Source organism: Chaetodon trifascialis, chromosome 4, assembly GCF_039877785.1.
Source record: "Chaetodon trifascialis isolate fChaTrf1 chromosome 4, fChaTrf1.hap1, whole genome shotgun sequence".
In the NCBI taxonomy this organism is placed as follows: domain Eukaryota; kingdom Metazoa; phylum Chordata; class Actinopteri; order Chaetodontiformes; family Chaetodontidae; genus Chaetodon; species Chaetodon trifascialis.
In genome coordinates this window covers 14,243,888-14,264,451 of record NC_092059.1, presented here as the reverse complement: position 1 = coordinate 14,264,451, position 20,564 = coordinate 14,243,888, and the positions used below count along the sequence as shown (strand labels likewise).

The window sequence follows — 20,564 nt, the reverse complement described above, 5'->3', positions numbered from 1 at the left end:
CAGTCAAGTAGAAGTGATGGATTATTGAAGGCTTGGTCATTAATATACAGTGGTTGTGGAGTCAGCAACACAAAACACCACTTCTTCTTCAGTACTTGCGTGCACAGGAACATTAATTTCCCTTGTCAGAATTATGCATTGGCATATCGATTACATTTGCAGCATGTCAGCCGGTCCACACTGAAAGATTTCAACAACTGGATGGATTGCCTTGAAATTTTGTAGAGACATTTGTGATCCCTGGAGGATGAATCATACTGGATTTGGTAATCCCCTGGTTTGGCCTCTAGCGCCACCAGTGGGTCAAAGTTTCTGTTTAATCTGTGTTATGTCTCCACATCGACTGGCAGGTAGATCACAATTTGATACGAACATTTATGTCTCCCAGAGGATGAATTATTGTTGCAAAGCTCTAGCTTTAGACTATTCTTCTGCATGCTTAGGTCTGCATCATATTTCTCAAACCATCCTGCATTCACACTTCTCACGCATGCTCACTCCTAATTTCTTTGCTGTCATTGTCAGTGGCTGTCAATTGAGATATCAGCTGTTCTCATCAGCTGGTCTTTCCAATGGTACAGCGGCACACCTTTACCGTTAGCCTATCATCTCGCTGCTGTCCTTTCAAATATGACTCTCTCTCTCTGTCTTAGTTCTCTCATGCTGCTGGTATGCAAACTGCTCCACCTCCTCATCACCATCAGACCCCATCAGTCAACAGTCCTGAGCTACCGAGAATGCCAACATAAGTATTATTTTATTTTGAATTGATTTATTTTACAATTCTCTTCTTCCCTACATTTGTTTTTACCAAAATAATTCAAAAAGTAATTAAAAAAATATGACGGAGAGCTTTTGAAGAGGGAACAAAAATCTTGCCTCTGCTAAATCCCCTGCTGTTTCATTATACAGTGGCTCAGCTCTCAGCAATAAAGCCTGTTTTTACTGGGCAGCTTGCAGAATGAAAGGAGGAATGCATGCAACTGAATAAATGTGAAGCAGAAGGTTGCTGAGAAAAACCAAGATGAATAAAAGCTAAAACATAACGCAGCCATTCTGTACCAGATTACCTTACATTATTAACTCTCATATCTGCTGAGACCGTCATACAGACATACTTTCAGATTTCATTTAACTTCACCGACAATTTCACTTTGCCAGGTGGAGTTATCAACATCAACGAGTGTCAGCGTTACAATGGAAATGAATCAGTGCCGAGCATTCAATGTCCATCTGTTGTGTTTCCTGAGAGGAGCAGAGCGAGAATGTTTATTTTACGTTAATTATATCAGATACCAAATAACATTGAGAGGGTTAACACAATCCCTTCTCAGTCGTATCTTCATTCCAGCTTTGTTTGGTGTTGCTGTTATCATGTTAAATGACACAAGGTCATAAAAAAAGCTTTATAGACAATCTAATAAAAAAGACAAACAGAGCCTTTGGAGCATAACCTTGCAAGGTGCCCTGTTACCACACACACACACACACACACACACACACACACACACACACACACACACACACACACACACACACACGCCTTACTCTTTCCACAGAGGAAGTGTATCCCTAGTTATCATTTAATGTTTCCCGTCTTGAAAATCGACTTCTTTTTTATCCATCTGATCAAAAATGCGTTTCCGTTCCATGGCTTTCCATTCAAAATAAACTGTGATAACAACAGCATCTTCTTTGTATTGCTGGCACTCAGGCACATTACTCTACTGAAACTCTAATTACTTTGTATGGTGTTCATTTCAGAGAACAGAGTTTATATTGCGGCCATGAGTACAAATACAAAAAGATATACAATATGAAATTCAATCAGTCAAACTGTTCAACTGACAAAATATTAAAAGAGATGATTTAGATGAAAAGACTCATGCCGCCTGTTTTTCCACTCAGATTTTGAAAATGCATCACATTTTTTAGTAGCCTGGCAAAACAATCTGCTAGTTCTGCTGCCAACCACATTTTGTTTTTATAGTATTTTCACCTTTTGTTCCTTATGTGCAGGGTTTTGTTTCTGATTATGTCAGAGACAAAATCGATAGCTGTGCAGTAAATAAGCAGTATCTCTGTGAGTCTGCATCAGACAAAACCTCCACAACAGTGTAAGAAAAGGATAAATAAAGGATAAAGTCATATATAATGTGCTATTGTATAATCAATATCAGCCTGAGGCAACAATCTCAGATGCTGCAGCAGCGAGTTCAATCACCACAGCTGATTCTTGCCATGTACTCTGAGTACAACACAGAGAAATCCTTGTATTGAAAACGATATAATTCTCCTCTCTAATACTATAGAGTTACTAAAAGCTTCACAACAGTTGCTAAACTCATTCTCCTCATCAGTCTACTTCCTGAAAAGGAGTGTGTGTTATCAATATTGATTACCATTCAATATCTTTAAAGCTATATGTATCAAGAGTGAGATTACTTACATCTTTTTTAGGATACAGGCTTGACTGCAAAACACAAGATCCAAATGAATATCGAACATTGATTGGACTGGAATTGCTGAGCAGGTGTGGAATGGAGTTATGGCTTCATGAGTTTGTGTTTGAGCAGCAGAGAGCGACAGTGACAGACTGCAGGGCAGAAACTGATGGGGGTCTGACCACAACAATTCTCCCCAAGTTAACAGCAAACATAAATCAGGTGAAGGATTGAGAGAAAAACAATCTGAATATTAATGAAGCAGCCTATATGTCAAATCATGACAGTGTTGAGGTAATTTGAATTTGTTAAAAATCGCCAGCACCTGTTGACATGTCATATTTGGACACTTTTGTGTATCTGCGTCCCACTGAAAATCACATCTCCATTCACATATGATGAGTGAGCAAGCTTTGCATATTTTTTCCATTTCATCCTCATTGTCATTCAATGAGAGCATCTCCATGCATGTACTAACACCATATACTACGTTTGGAGCCATAACGGATGAATTGCCTGAAGATGTACAGCCAAACCTTTTCCACAGCGCTCTGATCCTCTTTGAAGCCAGCAGGTGACCTTTTGACTCATCCTGGTTGTTTAGCTAGCCTGCGGACACTTAGTCCTCTCACAAAGCACAGCAGCATTGTCTTGTCTTATTCCCTCAGCACGTGGTCTGTGAACAAAGACCTTGAGTAAGCATTCAAAGTATAGCTTAAAAACAAACGTGAGCTAAAGTAGAAGCATCCATCACCAACCTGATTAATTCAGTTAAAGTCGTGCCTCTGTTCCCCTGTGAGAGGCCCTGGTGAAGCAATTATGTCATTAGAGTAAACAGACATTTATCTCTCTTAGCATAATGGTCTGTGGAGGAAGAGCACTAAAGAAAGAATAGCAGCAGTGGTCACAAAACATCCTTCAAGATCACAGTCCAAACAATAGAAAAAGTAAGAGGGACATGTGAGTCATCTTTTCAATGATATGATGTTAAATCAGTGACCCTCTTGGTGAGAATAACACTGATGATGCGGTTGTGTGAGTGCTTAAGAGTGAGAGTTTACAGACTCAACTCCAGTGAACCAACAAAACATGAACTATGTCTTCATCCTCATTGGCCTGAATGTAGCTGCTGGTATTGTCTTGGATGAGAGGTGAAACTTCTAGAACCTCAAGTCGAGATGTTTTGGCTCTGAATTTAGTGAAATAACCTTCTTTTAGAACAATAGGTGGTAAATTTAAAATTTACATTTAAAACTGCATCCAGTTCACCCTCTCAAACTAAATAAGATCCATGTGGTGGTGTCATGTGTAAATGTGGATACTTGCTTTTATGTCTAGAACAGTGGTTCTGTTGTAGCTGAAGACCCCACTTCTGATTGTTTCAGAGGACCACCTTCCCAAATAAAGGAGAAATAACATAACACGGAAACAAAAGGGGACATAATCTGGAATGTGACAGGATTTCACCACAAACACACTGTCCTTTCAGCTCATCTCATGCCTGCCATTATAAATCAGAATGTGATGTTTTCAGGGTCATATTTCCTCACCTCGTGCTTTGGAGCGTGTAGTTCCCACATCGCCTTTTTTATTTGAAAAACCAATGCATTTTGAGTCACTGTGTCTCTGAAAGTGGCAAAGCACGTTTGTTTCGACCTGCTAATGTGTTGTTGTTGCCATGGTTATGTTCAGACATAGCTGGTCATTGACACTCCGCACGTTTATGTAAATTACTGAGCATATGACTATTACTATATAAATGCAGTCCATTCACAAGATGGCCCTCTTGCTGAGAACAGCTGGTCTTAAACCTTTGAACACACACAGTATCCACAAGTAGAAACGCACCGACCTAGCCCAATGTCATGACCCACAAGTGCTTCTCTCTGTGCTCTCCTCATCGAAAATATACATCCTCAGTCTGTTGAGCTTAGCAGAGATGAATAATGGGACGATAAAGCCTATATTGGGCCCACTAGAATTTATCAGGCGCAGACAGTGTCCTTACTCAGCAATAAAATGACTACATAGTGGGCAGCGCCCAAAGACTGAGCCAGGTGATTTACACAATTTATGACTAATTGAATTAAAGCCCCAAAATTGCTCACAGCTGTCATCTACAAGGTAATAGAAAGATATTTTAACTTTTATTTATTGAGAGTATATCCAGTGAGCACTTTAGGCTCTTTTTGATACATCCACACCTAAAAGTGCTGTGTGCTACAGAGCAGATTAAACATTTGAGCAGTTGGGGCTTCATATGCCTTGCTTAAGGGTTACCTGACTGTAGTTGTAGTTAGTGTTTGGCTTGGAAAATATCCTCTCATGACCAGGTACCATTAAAACTCTCTCATCGCTGACTCCTCCACAGCTGGCTGCCAAGGTTACTGACAGCAAAATACAGTTAGAACTTCTTTTTTAAAATCCTATTTAGTGCTGATTTTATTGAGAACTTTGGAAACTTGCTGGGCTCTGTCTGATTATCAAAAGACCTCTTTTGGGGTTATGAACAAATTCAAATAAATGGGATATTGATTTTAATTACATTAATGCAGTGTGGGAAAGTAGACCTAATGTTTGGTAAATCTTCAACACTTCAGTCCCTACATATTAGAACAGTTTGTATATCTTAACACCCATAAAAGTATGATTCTTTTGTTGTGTTTTTGGAAAGTATGATGCAATCATTTAAAGTTTTGTTTTTGCTCTTATGCAAAACTACAGATGCTGATGCCTCTTGGATGCTGATGCCCCTTTAGGCGTCTATTGCTTTAACAATAGACTGTTGTATTGATGCAGAGAGATGTTCTTCTGAGGTAGGCAGTAGCTATAAATTTCAGCCTTACTCATGTGTATCTGCAAAAAAGTCAGTTACAGCTAAGCAAATGACCTTACTAGTAGAGTAAATGCATCACATCGCTTAACAAGATCTTTGTATGCAAGGACGTGTTCAGGATTAGTAGCACATATGTCCTTTTATTGGCCCACAGGAAACACATTGCACAAGGTCAACAAACAGTAGACACCCACACATGCTTTGAAATGGCCTGCTGCATTTAAGTACAATCACAATGTTTAAAACATTTACCACTGGAAAAAACCCCCACATCATTCTCAGTTTAACTGCCAATCTCATATGTCAGCCAGTTCCAGCACAGAAAACAAGACTTTCCAGGGTGAAAAATAATATTTAGAACTCTACATTCAGGACATAAAATGGCTTTTGTTGAAGGATGCCTGTGATTCTTCTTCAGTTTTGAGGATTTGTTACATAAGAGGGATTATGAAAATAGAAATTAAAGCATTTATTTCACAATTCACTGAGGAGTGTTTCAGCGTTTCACAGTTTTTCAAAGGCTTGACTCAGCCTCACCAGAGTTCATTCAGGAGGCACACTACTTGTAAATCAGTGTACACAGACTGCATCAGTGATTAATTAGCATGATAGCGAAGATGTATAAATATTCAATTAGAAAACATGCTTCGGCAGCCACAAAAGCACAACACATATTAAAAAAATATGTTCGTGTCCTTTAATAGAATCACAACGTTACACCACTACGTACACCGAGAACACTGCAACAAAATGAATCAAAAGTGCATTGCATGTTGAACTGATAGAAGCCAAGTAAGAGACAAAGACATAAAGTACCAAAAGGACACTTTCATGGGTAGGTAGATATTTTGCTTTTCACCTCAGGTTACGTAAGCTTATCTATGACAGACATGTCAAAAGGAAAAATAACAAAAGGCTGCAAAATTTACAGCATTCCTCACCTGAACACAGTGTGACAGGAACAAGAGCTCTGACAAAGAAACTGCAGCCGTGTGGAACAATGCAGATAGCCCTCATCTGAGAATCGTGTCTCAGAGTTGTACAGAGTTCTTGTTTAACAGGCATAATGTGAACAAATGATAAGGAAATGGACATCTGATAGACATGTGGTATTTATTTACATTCATCAGTGGAGCCTTGGCTGGTGGGTAAAACCTGTTTCCATTGTACCGTCTGCACATGACCCCATCTTGCGCTCTTAAAATAGAATGGAGAGACGTTTTCTCGTTGCACCTGCCAGGGTGGTTCTTCCCTGAATGATTAGTTTGTCTTTTAATTGATTTCAATTTTGAAAATGGTTTTTACAAACAAAACTTATGACTAGAGTTTCACAATATTGAAGCTGGACTTTGCTGCAAAAATGACAGCAAAGGATCGACCCGCACCTTTATCAGTGAACTGCGCATGGCACACAACATGTGGGCCACTCTGTGATTTCTTGATACCACAGGCATACAAGATCAGAAAAGATTGCTTCCAGTTCTCTCTAGAAAGGACACTGCTCTCTGCAAAAAACTGCCCATGTTTTCTGCTCTCTGTGAGTGAGCAAATCCAACAGCAGAAGTTTCCAGAAATTCAATGTGTTTCTGTCCAGCTTTCGGTTGATAGAGACACTCATAATGATTATAATGCCACAACATTTTTTCGAACGCATCTTAAATTAAAGGTTTGAATACAAAAGCATTGGACTGTAGGATTTCCAAGGGCGTTGGAAAAAATTCAGACTTTTTCAACAGCTATGTGGAATAAACACTTGTTTTTACAGTGTGGAGAACCAGTGGATGATATATGCACATTTAAAAACTGCGCAAAATATCAAAACGATCAAACATTCTTCAGAAACAATCCCTTTTTGTCTTGAAATCTCAAAGATCAAGTCACTCCTCAGCTCATGAGGCAATCAGTAAATCACTTCCATGCATTAGTGACTTGAGTGAAAGAAATGGAGCCAGCTGGCAACGCCGGATTCTCCGGACCTCATAAAGCCTGTTTCAATCATTATGTAACTGTACACTTCCTTCGATGCCACTGCTGGACTCTCGTTTGTTACTGCCTGCTGAAATGGCTTGTTTCTTACAGGCATGAACACCTCTCCAACACGTGGGCAAACCGAACGCGAGAGTCTCGACAGTCGGAGCTTGAATTCATGGTGTCATTTCTGAAAGAGGCTCATGGGTAATGTTGAGATTAACATGCAACAGCAGAGAGCAAAATGGATTCTGACACCTCCCTCCTAATGAAACCAACCATGAACTCTCATTGCCTTTAAAGATTATATTGATCAATAAACTAGTACGTGCAGATGTTTTCATAGCTCCCCTGGTTCTGATGAACATTCATGTTTCACCGACAGCATTTCCTGTAATCATTTTGGAGCCTTTTACTAAGTCCGGACACATTGAAATGTGTGTGTAATATTGTGTTTTCTGTTTACAAAGAATGGATTATTATTCTGACACTTTCATATCTACTGTTTGGGCTGGGTGGGATGTAAGATCCTGGAACATTCACAACCACATATAGGGCCAGTTAGCTTTAAGGTGATACTCCACTGTGTAATTACTTCACTTAACTGAAGAGCAGGAAGCTTCCAAGTCTCCTGGATAGAAAACTGAGTTAATTACATGAGTCAGATTCAAGTGGAAGCTTATTGAGTCAATCTTAAAAAAACCCATATCCTGCTGCAGCTTGAGCATAAATGCAATCATTGCTTTAAATGCATGGATAAAACCCCAGATGCTGCTTCTGAGGTATATATTAACTGCTGCACAAGGTGAACATATGCTTTGAATAAGAGCTCATAATGCAGAGCCACAAGCTCAATTACTGCAGCATTCATTAAGATGAACGCTCCTCATGTCAGTGTTATAGCACTTAGACATTATTGAAATTGATTTCTTGTTGAGGAACACATGTTCACAAGTGAGGTACTGTATGTAAACTTTGCTGCACATTCCTAGCTGGCAATGAGGCCCAGAAGGATCTGGAATAATGCAAAGGTGCTGCTTTCTGTGCAACACACTCCTGAACATGCTTTGGATCCTTGTACATTGTTTTCACTCACTAAACAAGGTTAGTCATTTAGTGGGACAGAAGGGCAGACTGGCTTCACAATCATGTTACGTGGAAACATAAATGTCCATCTTTCACACGGGTTTTTCAGATAACAATTTCCTAAATCATTATCACTGAGCTTGTATGTATTCTCACACTTGAAAGGCAAAGGCGAGACCAGACAAGGCAGAGTGTAAATCTAATCTTGTTGGCTGATGTGCTGAGAAGGCAGATTTGTGTTGTTGGTGTGACAAATTGTCCCACACCCTGAAGGTTACCATGACAGCAAATGTGTCCATCCTTGAGATGTGCTTGACCACAATGCAGGACCTCTTCAAATACATTTACAGTGTGTACATTCAATGAGATGGTGCCATACATGACGACGTAGACAGCATCAAACCATCTCACTGGAAAGCACTCTCACTCTTCATCTGAGACCCCTGTGACATTGCACCGTACATTGACATTCACTTGAGTTTAGAGGTAGCGTCGCAATTTGGCTAATAGGAAGAATAATAATGGAATGTTGAAGGACACATTCAACATGATCAAGGCAATCACCGCAGAACAAAAAGCATGAATTCATGTAGCTAAAAACATCTTGAAACCACCCTGTAGAAATGCATGAATGTGACCACCTGACACTGCTGACGTACACAGTGACAGTTGCACAAGAAGCTTCAAGTATGCCAAAAAAGCTTTTTAATCTTTTAAATTCTATGGAGTCTGTGTTTGAGACAGTGTGGATGTAACTTTTTTCATTACTGTTTCATCAGCCTTACATCCAAAGACCACCCCTCTCTCTGCTTGCATTGATGTAAGTGATCAAAAGCAATTACCTTTTTTTTTCCTCCCAAAAGATCTGGCTGTTGAAATTAGGTACACGTATCATTACTCACTGTGTACTTAAAGAAGAAGAACAGTTTTAATCCAGTGAAATAGGCAGGGATCGCTCAAGGGCACTTTTACAGTGATGGATGCGGCCCTGTAACTATAGTATCAGACCACCCCGCCACCACAAATCTACGGTCCTCCTCGAACATGCTTTCACGTTCATAAGAGTGGCTGTGAAGGAAACTAGAGAGAAAATTACTGCACAAAAGTGTCAGCAAACTAACTTCACATTTCATGGTCCTGGCTGCCAGCCAAGGAAGACCACATACAGCATATTCTAAAATTTACAACAACTGATATCCAATAAACACTAATAAATAACGTTACAATCAACAACTGGCTCCAGTTTAGGATTCGCATTTTTCTTCTGAATGACGACCCATCGTTAAACAAAGTTATTACATTTCATGTAAGATGTGACGGAGATATTTACAGCTCAGTATAAGCAATTTACAGCTTCTCACTTCACTTACAGACATTCAGCAAAACCATTTGCCTTTTAGTTGGATTATGGCTTCAAGTTGTTGAAAGCAATGACTCAGTTCAAGTCAGGTTCGAGTCACCCATACTCCTGGGCCTAGAGATGTTCTTTTTAAACTGAAAACTAGCAATGAGAGAGTTCCTGGCAGCCAAATGCAGGAGATGACATGGTCATGCATCCACATGCTGCTTCGGTGAATGTGTTTTCAGCCAAACAAATGCACCCAGAGCACACTCGGCTGGTTCTCATTAACAGTGCAACAGAGACTACTCTTGTCTCTCTTTGCACAATATCCCCTTGAGGAGGACATTGAGAAAAATTTCATCCCCATGTTTCTCACAACAATAGCGTGTCCATTTTCACATCCATCCAATCTGTCCCGGCTTCAGAGTCACAAGACTGCAATTCCTGTCAAAGCTCGACCTAGCCGCTTTGTGGTTTATGGAGGCTGTTTCTTTCTTGGTTCTGCTTGTTAAGAGCATCCAATGCCGTCTGGGTCTGCATGCGATCCTCTGTGGAGCAGTTGGACACTGCGTTAGCCACGATGCAGACCTTGCGCAGGAGGATCTCTCTGAGGAGCAGATAGACCCACGGGTCCAGGATCTGGTTGAGGGATGCCAAGCGGATAGCCGTCAGAAAAAAGTTACAGTCTAAATGGACGTCCCGGCCAGCGGTGTGACTGGAGATCACTGCTGTTGAATTGCACTCATGGGAGGAAACCTGGGAGGAGATCATCCTCAGCATCAGGACCTGAGGAGGAAGTCAGCCGCAGGCCCAATAGAGACATGTCAGAGGTCTGCATTATGAAACAAGGTATAATACATTTACTGAAAGAATGAGGACAATGAGATCTATTTTATATTATATAAACACTTTTGGGTGGGAGACCATAGTTTTGTATTTAATATCTAATATAACACTAATGCCAAGACAGTCCTGAGATGCAACAGTATCAAACTACTAGGAGAAAAACATAATGTTCACACTCTAGCTTCTCACTCTCTGCCATCAGTGCTGTGGCTTCTATTAATATCCCCACTGGGACTATTATATATGTGACTGACAATGCATGACCTCATAGCACACTGAGCAGACCCCCCAAACAGGACCTGGCTAAGTAGATTGCTCCTTAATGGAAACTGGCAGCAGCATTTCAAAGGAATCATACATGACAGCATTTATGTGACTTGCAAGTATGGATTTGTGTGTGTGTGTGTGTGTGTGTGTGTGTGTGTGTGTGTGTGTGTGTGTGTGTGTGTGTGTGTGTGTGTGTGTGTGTGTGTGTGTGTGTGTGTGTTTGGGGGGTGGGGTGAGTGACTGAATGAGTGATTGGGAAAACCAAGTGTGTACTCTTGCTTGCTTTTGCTGTCCTGGCAACAAGAGATGAAGCAGAGACACAAGGATCTGCAGCTGTTTGTGACAGGCAGCTGACAGTAAAACGCTTTTAAGGGTCTCAATTATGACACAGGCCACATAATCACATTAGTACAAGGGCTTTCATTGTGAGAAAAAACTATCTTGCATCATTGCATCACATCCTTACTTACATCCGCTCATAAGGACTATATGTTGTAAACAAAAAAACAAAAACAAACAAAAAACAGAAAACATACCAGCAGAGGAGACCAGCATATAAGAAGGACGCACATAATCCCTAACAGCTGAATGACGGTCTCCGTGGTGAGCCGTTCCCACTGTTTTGAAGACTGAGACGTGCCAGACTTCGTTTTACATCGGATAATTAAGCCCCGGATCGTCACCACATTGCAGGAAAGAGTAACAAGCAGAGAGAAAATCCCAAGTACCGCGAAAGTGATGGCGAAAAACATATTGCCCGGGACTTCTCTGTCCCCCGTGCTGATAAAGCACCAAGTGCCCGGCCACTGGCGTGTGTATTTCCCGACCCCTGCGATGGGCAGCAGCGCGAAGAGCAACACAAGACACCATATGACAGCCAAAGTCTGCTTTGTCACACTTGTCTTCATGTTATTGGAGTACCAATGGGGATTTGTTATCGCCATAGCCCTTTCAATTGCCATGGCACTGGCCAAGAAGAGAGCGCACAGGCCAAAAGTTGTCATGCACACACCGAAAAAAGGGCACAAATTGCCAGATGAGTCAATACGGTCCCATTTCAGATCCGCTCGGTAGACTGATATGACTATTGGACTCGTCAAAAGCTGCCCAAACAGGTCAGTCAGCGCCAGCGATCCAATGCAAAGCAAGAACGACTTTTTCCTTTTATTCTCCTTCTTTCTGTAAGAGACATACACGAGGATAAGAGCTAATGTGTTGCCCACCATGCCAGTGATCATCATGGTTATAGGGAAACCAACTGATACAGATCCACAACTGGAGTTCTTGGTGACATTGCCTTCGCGCAATGACTTGGAGACGTTGGCTCCCAGCATCTCTCCAATGGTGGTTTGCACGACCTCTAGATAATCACAAGCGTCCTTAGTCATCCTTTCGGAAAGGTAAAGTCAATATGCAGGTGAAAACCCATGGGTGTGTGGCCGGCATCCTCTCGCGCTCCAAATTGCTCAAACTGAATGCCGTGCGTAAAAGCGCGTCGGGTCCTTTACGCGCTGGAGGCGGGATTACCTAGAAAGGCGCCCAGAGGAAGCAGCTGAGGCTGCATATGGTTTTACATACACTCACTAAATCATAAACCCGATTTTAGTAGACCTTGTAGAATGTCTTTGTTATGGTGATCTTAGTTCATTAACTGTCTGTTTACAAGTGGCTACGGCACTTGAGACGCACCTGCTTCGGACTCACATCTTGGTGAAGCGGCACTGTCCTGAAGCCTCTGGAAGCGGAGCTAGAGTATACTGATATGGTTAACAGTGTAATGTATCAAATCATTAGGCTACCTCCGGTCGGTCGGTGATTATTATGAGGAAATTCACATTCAAGGAAACAAATTGTGCATCATCTCTCAGATAAGCCAATTAACATGAGGCGTACATTTGATGAGCTTTAGGGCTGTAGGCATATCTTTTACAAAAGCATTTTGTATTATTCTATTTAGTTAATTCTACAATTAGGGTCATATTACATACATATGATCAAAGATCACATTACATAAGTATTTAATTGCCTTCTATTAATTACCAAACCACAGACGGCACGTTTAGGTGTTCTGCTAGAACAGTATCACTCTCAGTTTAGTCTAACCTTAATTTCATTAGGAAAGCAAATTAATCTTAATTTAAACACTTGGTAGTAAAAGTATTTGACCCAGTGACTGCAACCCGTGCCATTTTGTATCAGGCCCTGAAAGTAACAGGTGTTGGCGACAGTACTATTAACCTTCTGGCCTTAATTTTCTACTATATTAAACACATCAATATAATCAGCCCTCCTTCTGTTAAACTCAGCAACAAGTGCCACCTGTTGACCTGAATGAGAACAACACGAGTGAGCCGCATGCATACGAGTTTCACATTTATCTCGAAGCGGAGATGAACCAGAGTTCATCCTACAGTCTGTTATGATTTTTGGTAAAAGCGAGCGAGTTTCTATATGAAGTATGTGCTGAAAACAAATATATTAAATTGCGTTGAAATCTACGGCGCCAAAACATTGCATTTAATTGGCAAACTTGATAGTAAGCGGCCGCCATAATGGAAACAACGCTGGCACGGGCTTACGTTACCTAGCAACGACGTCAGGAGCGCTGCTCATCACGCCGGTCACTTCTTAGCTGTGAAGGGCCTCTGTAAGGTTTCAGGGGCAGAAACACACTCCTAGACTACTAGCAAACTTTCCACTAACCACACACAACCAATAGACAGCTCCCATCTCTGCAGCCTAACAGTAATGTGTGCCTCACTTTAATTTCCTGTGCAGGTGCTGATGAGTGAACGTCAGCAGCTGTTAGCTAACAACTTCATTAACTCTGAGTGGCCTGCTTTGTCAAATCAAACACACAACAAAGCAACAAAGAACCATGTCAAAAGGATTTTATTTACACGTGTACATTTGAGTTGTTTTACCCATAAAAAGACTGTACTGCCACATTCTACCATAAATCAGGAAATACTGTATGTTCATTCTGGATGCACTAATCTGGAGCAGAGAAATCTGTCATTGCTTTCATTGTTTAGTTACCCAAGAGACAAATGAATAGGGATAACTTTGAGTGGTAAACTAGGCGTCAATTGTGTAAAGAGAAAAAAAACAAAACACATTTAAACCTACACCAAAGAATGCTGAACTTACTGCCATTTACTTAAAACAAGCAATATCAAAAAGTAAAATACTTACCTTGAAAACACAAAATATATATTTATCAAGAAAATAAAACAAACGGGCCAAAATTCATTGCTACATCTCTGATTTTTAAATTGGTGCTTAAGTACTTCACTTCTTGTTTAAAAAAAAAGAAAAAGTGTTTATTAAGGAAAATCTCCTATGTTTCCTAGGGCCAAAAAAAAGTAATCAAAAAGGTTTACTTGAATTTCTCCACAGATGAATAGAATAAAATGTACTGCCACAAAGATGGGTTTAAAATGGGATACAGCCTCTTCACAGGACCAAACATTTATGTTTATTGGACACCTGTAGTTACAGACACTTGTCACAGATCGGGGCGTAAGTGGTTTTAAAAAGGGAGCATGTAATGATAATGGCAGAGAGAGGTCACGTTGCCGTGGTTCTTTTCTGAGGGAAGTAAGACTTTTCTATGAAAATGAACAGCATACTGAAAGGATGTGGTTGTTTTCCTTGCAACACAACATGCACTTGTACTAAGGTTTCTTTTCTTGTTTTAAAGGCTGTAATTAAATTATTTCTTTTTTGAACTGGAGCCAGAATGGGAGGATCCAGAGGACTGGCCACGGCACCTGCAAGCACACAAACACCATGGGAAGAAGAACAAGATCAGCAGGTTCAGCTAATAACATTAAGTTCTGCATACATGAAACAAGTACAAGTGCACAACCATAGACTGTATATAGAACAACATTTTGCATTACTGGGGTTGCCATCTTGGTTTTTTTGAGAGTTGTGACCATATTTGGAGAAGCGGGCAGAAAATGAACATCATGCTGTACTGAAGAAGACTTGAAACTAGCAACTGAGACCATAAACTTCTTAAGATAATTTTTACTGAGGTAATAAGTCAAGGGAGAAGTGGGGTCTTTTTCTAATAAGCTTACATACAATTGAACTTCTTTTTGCAACCAGTGGATTCGCCCCCTGGTGGCCATTAGAAAGAATGAAGGTTCACTTTTCAGACCAAGAAGCCACGTCCACTAATGTATATACAGTCTATGGGCACAACATATAAACAAAACAATAAAACAGGGCAAAATGTGAGCATATTCCAGTACATCTGAAATCCCATAAGCGAGGCGACAGCTGTCTAATAAAAATCAGTGCCAGTGTGGTATTCCACAGAAACCCAAACCTTTCGGACGAACGTGATCTAGAACGCCTCCTCTTTCTCCCTCCAGATGAAGACTTGGAGCGACTGCGCTTCTGTCTCCTCTCAGGTGAGGAGGAGGGTGAGCGGGACCTCTTCTGCGGAGAGGAGCCCTTTCCAGACCTGGAGCTGGATCTTTTGGAGGAATAAACCAAGCACTGAGGTCAGTAAGGTCAAGACAGAGTCTCACCAGCGTGGGTATTTATCAAGCTTCTCTGATTAAGAGCATGTAACTATGGATTAATGATAATGACCAAGACGCTGAAAGGCTCACTGAATAAGGTGTCCTCAAAATAGTTTAAGACCTCGGAAATGTTTGGCTTCTTTTGAATACACTGACATTAACTGAGTGGGCAAAGCCTGCACCAACTCCTGAGACGCTTGATGAAGACTCCACATGTCTAGTCAGACTTTTGGACCTTGGTAACACTAAAACTTGATGGGGGTAATCACATGGTTTATTTGTTATACTCTCAGGCCTGACTAAAATTGGAATAACCCTACAATCAAGTGACTGAAAACCATAATATCAGTTTATGAGTTTGGACTGTGGACTGTAGTTGAGTAAGCACTATCCAGTCTTTGTTAAAACTTGAGCTAGTTAACATGACTGTTTTGGAGCTTTCAGCCCCACACATACACTCTCTAGGGAGAGAGTGCATGTCACCTCATTCACCTGGAGTAGGACCTCGAGCGAGATCCAGATCTGGAACTGGATGAGCTTCTAGAGCGGGACCTGAAAGACAAAAACAGAAACTTTCCAATATTTTCTGCGCAAGAACAATAGCTAGATGGATCACAGGGCAAGGTGCAGACACGTAAATCTTGAGAAATACTTAAAGAAAACTATTCTTTTCTTGCTGCATATCATAACTGATGAGTAAATATTCGGAACACAACATATGTATGTGGGAGTTTGGAGAAACAGCCATCAAAAGAGAAAGACTAAAACTTAACTGTGCAACAACTCCATCAGAGTGGAGCAGGTGAATTAACGTAAGTGCAAAAGGAGAACCGGAGTGCATTTCAAGACTACAATATCAATAATGCATTCCTTCCACCTGAGGTCATTGGCGTCTCACAACAGAAAACACAAATTATTAAGAAAGATCATTAAATCTGCACATGGATTGTCTGACACCACAGAAGGGGAGGAGTTGAGAAAAAAAAAGAAAGCAACAAATCAGCATAACAGGACATATAAGTGATGTTGATCAGTAAATCAGAAGGAAGATTGAGCTGATACTGACATTTTGCCCGGAGTTACCCTTGACCTGTACCCTTTTACCTGGACCTCGACCGTGAACTGGAGCTGGAGGAGCGCGAGGATGAGCGGGAACGAGAGGAACCCGAGCGGCTGCCCTTTTTCTTAGCTGGCTTGTCATCATCATCATCACTGGCGTCCAGGTCGTACTTTGAAAGGTCTCCAGCTTCATCCTCGTCATCGTCATCCTGGAGAGGAAGTGTGCCAGTTTTTTTTTTTTTTTACATTACACTTACTTGACTAGTATTACATCTGTTCTTTTGAATTTTCACCTCCAGCCACCCATCTTACATCCAATTTGTATTTGGAAAGGTCACCATCTTCATCATCCTCCTCATCTTCCTCCTCCTCCTCATCTTCAGCGTCAGCTTTTGGTACCTCTTTCTTTTCACTTTCTTTTGAGGACGATGTGCTGTTGGTCTTTCCACGATACTTTTTCTTTTTCCTACCAAACTGTAACATTAACAACAAAACACATTCATACACTTTCAGGACAACCTGCTAAACACTTGCATGGCACAAGTATGTCAAATGAAATGTTTCACTCCTCACACATTACACTTTCAGCTGGGACTCACTTCATCGTATTCGCCATCAGATTCCTCCCGTTCAATATATTCCACATTCTCCCTTTCATTGAAACCTCCACCATAACCTGAAAGGCAAAGAAATTAAAAAAGAAACATGAATAACTGGTGTTCAAAAGCAAACCAAGACCCGACAAACGTCATGTTTGTTGAGATACCTGTTCTCTCTTCAAGCTTGGCATATTTCGGTGTGTTACACATATTGCACTCTGACCTTCTAGCCCAATTCACATTGCCACACCTGTATGAAAAGGAGAGGGGGAAAAAGGCATCTGTAAATTCTCAATTTATTAAAAAACAAAGAGTTTATGTTTGTGTTAACTAAGACATATAGTTTACTTTTATGCTTCTCTTATGATAAAAATATTTTTGTCTACTTGCTCCAGTTTCTGCTTAATCAAACATGTTAGTTGTCCCAAATGATTTTCAGTCAACACGTACGTTTTGCATTGCCAATCATTAGCACTGAATAGGCCTCTACTCTTCTCAGCCAGAGTTTTCCCAATCTCTGTTCCTCCTGCTTTCATCATCTTTGCCTCTGTGGTCTTCTCTGTGGAAACAAAACGGTGGCTTTAAGTTCAGCAGCTTCTGAAACGGTGTTAAACTTCAGTCAGACAGAATAATTTGCCCAGAGAAACACTCACCCCTGCCACATCTGTTACAACTTGTTCTTCTTGCAAAGTTCACGTTTCCACACCTGCAAAAGCATTGAAAATGAATACATTATAAATACAAATGAGGCTTGAGGTTGTTACTCATTCAGGCATGAATCGGGTGCAGAGGGGCGAGGTGTACAGCTGTAGGTCTATTTATTTTTAACGTGCCACACCATTAGCTTCTAACGCTAGTCTTTCATTGGACACTATGTGTGGAAGGCCTGAGCACCGAACACTGCAGCTGACTTGTCTATTACTTCAGACGTTGTCGATGCAGTTCATCTGCAACATGAGACTGCTGACTACCCAACTTAGACTCCACACTCATGACAACTTGGCCTCTACAACACAGTAAACACCACCCACAATAGTGAGTGCGGACTCTCACCCAACCCACAGAAGCTAACTTTAGCTAGCTAGTGCGCACACTATCAACTTACATTAACACTCCCTGGCACATATCTCCAAAACATGTACCCACCCTTAAATGCATTCTTGTTTTGGCGTGCTTATTCTACTTACTGTGTAGGTAATAGAGAAGAAATAAGGTAAAAGTTAGCCAGTTTACTTAGCTAACGTTAGCGGGAACCGCATCCTAGAAGGCCAAAGCTAGTTAACGTCTGCCTGTTAGCACTACCAGCTAATTCAGCAAACATCTGCTACCACATTTAACCATCTAGTCAACAAAATGGGAATATATTGCAAGTGTGAGGAGCACGTACTTTTTATCAGGACAAATCCAGTCCCCGTCACTGACTCGAAAACTCTTCCCCGACATTTTTGTGCCCGTTGACACAGACGAGCTCGCTAGCACTAGCAGGGTGTGCTCAGTGTGTTCATGCAGCAGTAGTTCATTCGGCACCTCCCCTCCCTCTTCCGCCGCCTTCACTTACTGTTCTGTGGCTCTTTAAACTCATCTTTCCCTGTTCGTAATTTGGAAACACGCATTATGTTATGTTTTGAAACCAGTAGGCTTTGGACACTAAAGCTTCTTCGTGCAGCAGTGTAAGAATACATGTAGCCTAATAATATAGTGCTTCTATGTTTACCAAGCTACTGACACAATAATATGCTGTTTGACACTACCGTGGGCTAATTCAGAAGACACGTGAATGCAACATTGACAAAGGACAAACCAGATTTTCCGAAGAAACGTTGTAACATGCAAATGAGATATTATCATCAGAAATAATAGTATCGTATTATCTAGTGGTATTAAGACTTACAGGACTGTCAGTTTTTCTACTCAGTCAAGAAAAGATTATAGAAATAATTTACATCTCATGTAAAGATCAGAGTAAACATAGGGCACACGTTCTAGGGAATACTAAGATAATACACAGTTCATTGTGGCTATAAGACTGCTATTGAATGCCAGACAGTCTTAAATATTTTCTTTGGGTTAAACCGCCTTCATCGCATACTTGAAAAGCAGAGATTCATTTACAAAGAAGCAATTAGGGTTTATAGACAGAGGGATATGCTGCTAACAATGGGCTTAAAATCTGAAAGTTAGCATTCATTTTGTGATTCCCAATATTCAGCCTATACCTATGAAAACAGATGAGAGAAGGAAAAGACTGAGGCAATGGATGTCCAGATGACAATAATTTAGCTCAAGACTGATTCAAGATCCATTTTAAATGATCATTGTTTTCACTCCACATTTTTCCTCCTTCAGAAAAATGATCAATCAACTACACATTATCCCTCCTTTACACAGATGACCACTGTTGTTCACTCCACATTATCCTTCCTTTAGAGGTCCAGAATCCAAATACAGGAGTTTGACATCCAGATCTTGTGAGTTCTGTTCACTTGCAAAGCCAGTTCTACCCACTAGATGGCAGTTAATGCCAACATTTACCACTGCACATGTTCATAGATCCCTCTGCTTTGTTATGGTCTATGTGGTCTGCTCACAGTTTGGCGATGATTGCGCTTGTTCATTTGCATAAGGGCTGTGTAAGGTTCTGCTGTGGATAAACAGGAACTCCAAGAAGGCAGCTCTGTGTGTGCTTACGTGTACTTCTCTGAATTCTACATACACATTTAATAGCTCTTTAGAATAATACCTACCTAAAGCAGGAGTAAATATGATGAAACTCAGATTTTTGAGTTTTGCAGAATATGCTCTTTGTATTCTGTCACTGTTTTAAAGAAACACTTCAGAGATCATTGCTCTCTAGTTTTTGTAAAACATATAGATTAATCAAATGTACTCAACACATATGGACAAGAATTTAGGACTATTGTTTCAGTACGCCATTGCTGAGTTATGTTGTGAGAGAACCATTGTGGCTGGGTGTTGCATAAACCAAAACTTGCACATAAACATGATCAAACTGTTTCAGAATAAAAATGCTGATTTTTTTCATTTGCAGGTGCATCAAGAGATCTTTGATAGTATGTGGCAGGTGATAGTAAAATGACATGTGTTGTGACACTTGACAATAATTTTTACAGATATCAAAGTCCTGCAACACTTGATTATAGTGACATTGTTGTGGCGAAATTGAAGGGTTGGTGAAGTGTCCACTTGTTGGAGGTGCGTTTTAGTAGCAGAGATATTCATAGAATATCTCTCAGAATATCTTAAAATGGACAACATGAGGAAAGTCCTCATGATTTTCCAGTGGTCTGTGCTGAAACTAAATGAGTAGATGGAGAAAGATTAGCAATTTATGCACAGTAAGAAATTAATCTATTTCTCTTTTTCGGGATGAAAATCTTTATGTTCATGGTTGTGATATTCACATATGAACTACTGGCATTTGTGTTATGTAATCCCATACCCATATGAGCACAGTTAATTTACAAACCATCTGCACTGTAGGAACAAAAGCACTAATCAACTGAAGCTTATTACCTTTAATTCTTTAGTTACAAATTAGAACATTATGAGATAACATTT

At 40.6% G+C, this 20,564-nt stretch overlaps 2 protein-coding genes across 3 annotated transcripts; both read right to left on the bottom strand.

Moving 5' to 3' along the window:
• Window positions 1-9,018: 9,018 nt before the first annotated feature.
• ptger3 (prostaglandin E receptor 3 (subtype EP3)) lies at window positions 9,019-12,248 on the bottom strand. Its single transcript, XM_070961170.1, has 2 exons — window positions 11,326-12,248; window positions 9,019-10,462 (listed from the first exon to the last, which is right to left on the bottom strand). The coding sequence occupies exons 1-2, from the start codon at window positions 12,175-12,177 to the stop codon at window positions 10,136-10,138; spliced, it is 1,179 nt and encodes a 392-aa protein (XP_070817271.1). The 5' UTR covers window positions 12,178-12,248; the 3' UTR covers window positions 9,019-10,135.
• A 1,415-nt stretch (window positions 12,249-13,663) lies between these two features.
• zranb2 (zinc finger, RAN-binding domain containing 2) lies at window positions 13,664-18,521 on the bottom strand. Of its 2 annotated transcripts, XM_070960908.1 has the most exons (10): window positions 18,373-18,521; window positions 17,639-17,691; window positions 17,436-17,544; window positions 17,153-17,235; window positions 16,986-17,062; window positions 16,699-16,860; window positions 16,432-16,595; window positions 15,820-15,879; window positions 15,129-15,278; window positions 13,664-14,562 (listed from the first exon to the last, which is right to left on the bottom strand). In XM_070960908.1, the coding sequence occupies exons 1-10, from the start codon at window positions 18,426-18,428 to the stop codon at window positions 14,505-14,507; spliced, it is 972 nt and encodes a 323-aa protein (XP_070817009.1). In that variant the 5' UTR covers window positions 18,429-18,521; the 3' UTR covers window positions 13,664-14,504. The 2 variants fall into 2 exon arrangements, with proteins under 2 accessions (XP_070817009.1, XP_070817008.1); XM_070960907.1 differs by lacking the exon at window positions 13,664-14,562 and having other exon boundaries at window positions 14,950-15,278.
• Window positions 18,522-20,564: the final 2,043 nt, after the last annotated feature.

Bases quoted from the DNA above. Each gene is read 5' to 3' on its own strand.
- ptger3 (XM_070961170.1), bottom strand. From the start codon at position 12,177: ATGACTAAGGACGCTTGTGATTATCTAGAGGTCGTGCAAACCACCATT. The intron at 10,463-11,325 runs GTATGTTTTCTG...CTTCCTCCTCAG, and splicing joins TATGCTGGTCTCCTCTGCTG to GTCCTGATGCTGAGGATGAT.
- zranb2 (XM_070960907.1), bottom strand. From the start codon at position 18,428: ATGTCGGGGAAGAGTTTTCGAGTCAGTGACGGGGACTGGATTTGTCCT. The intron at 17,063-17,152 runs GTATCTCAACAA...TTTGCCTTTCAG, and splicing joins CAAGCTTGAAGAGAGAACAG to GTTATGGTGGAGGTTTCAAT. The intron at 15,880-16,431 runs GTAAAAGGGTAC...TTTGTCTTTCAG, and splicing joins AGTTCACGGTCGAGGTCCAG to GTCCCGCTCTAGAAGCTCAT.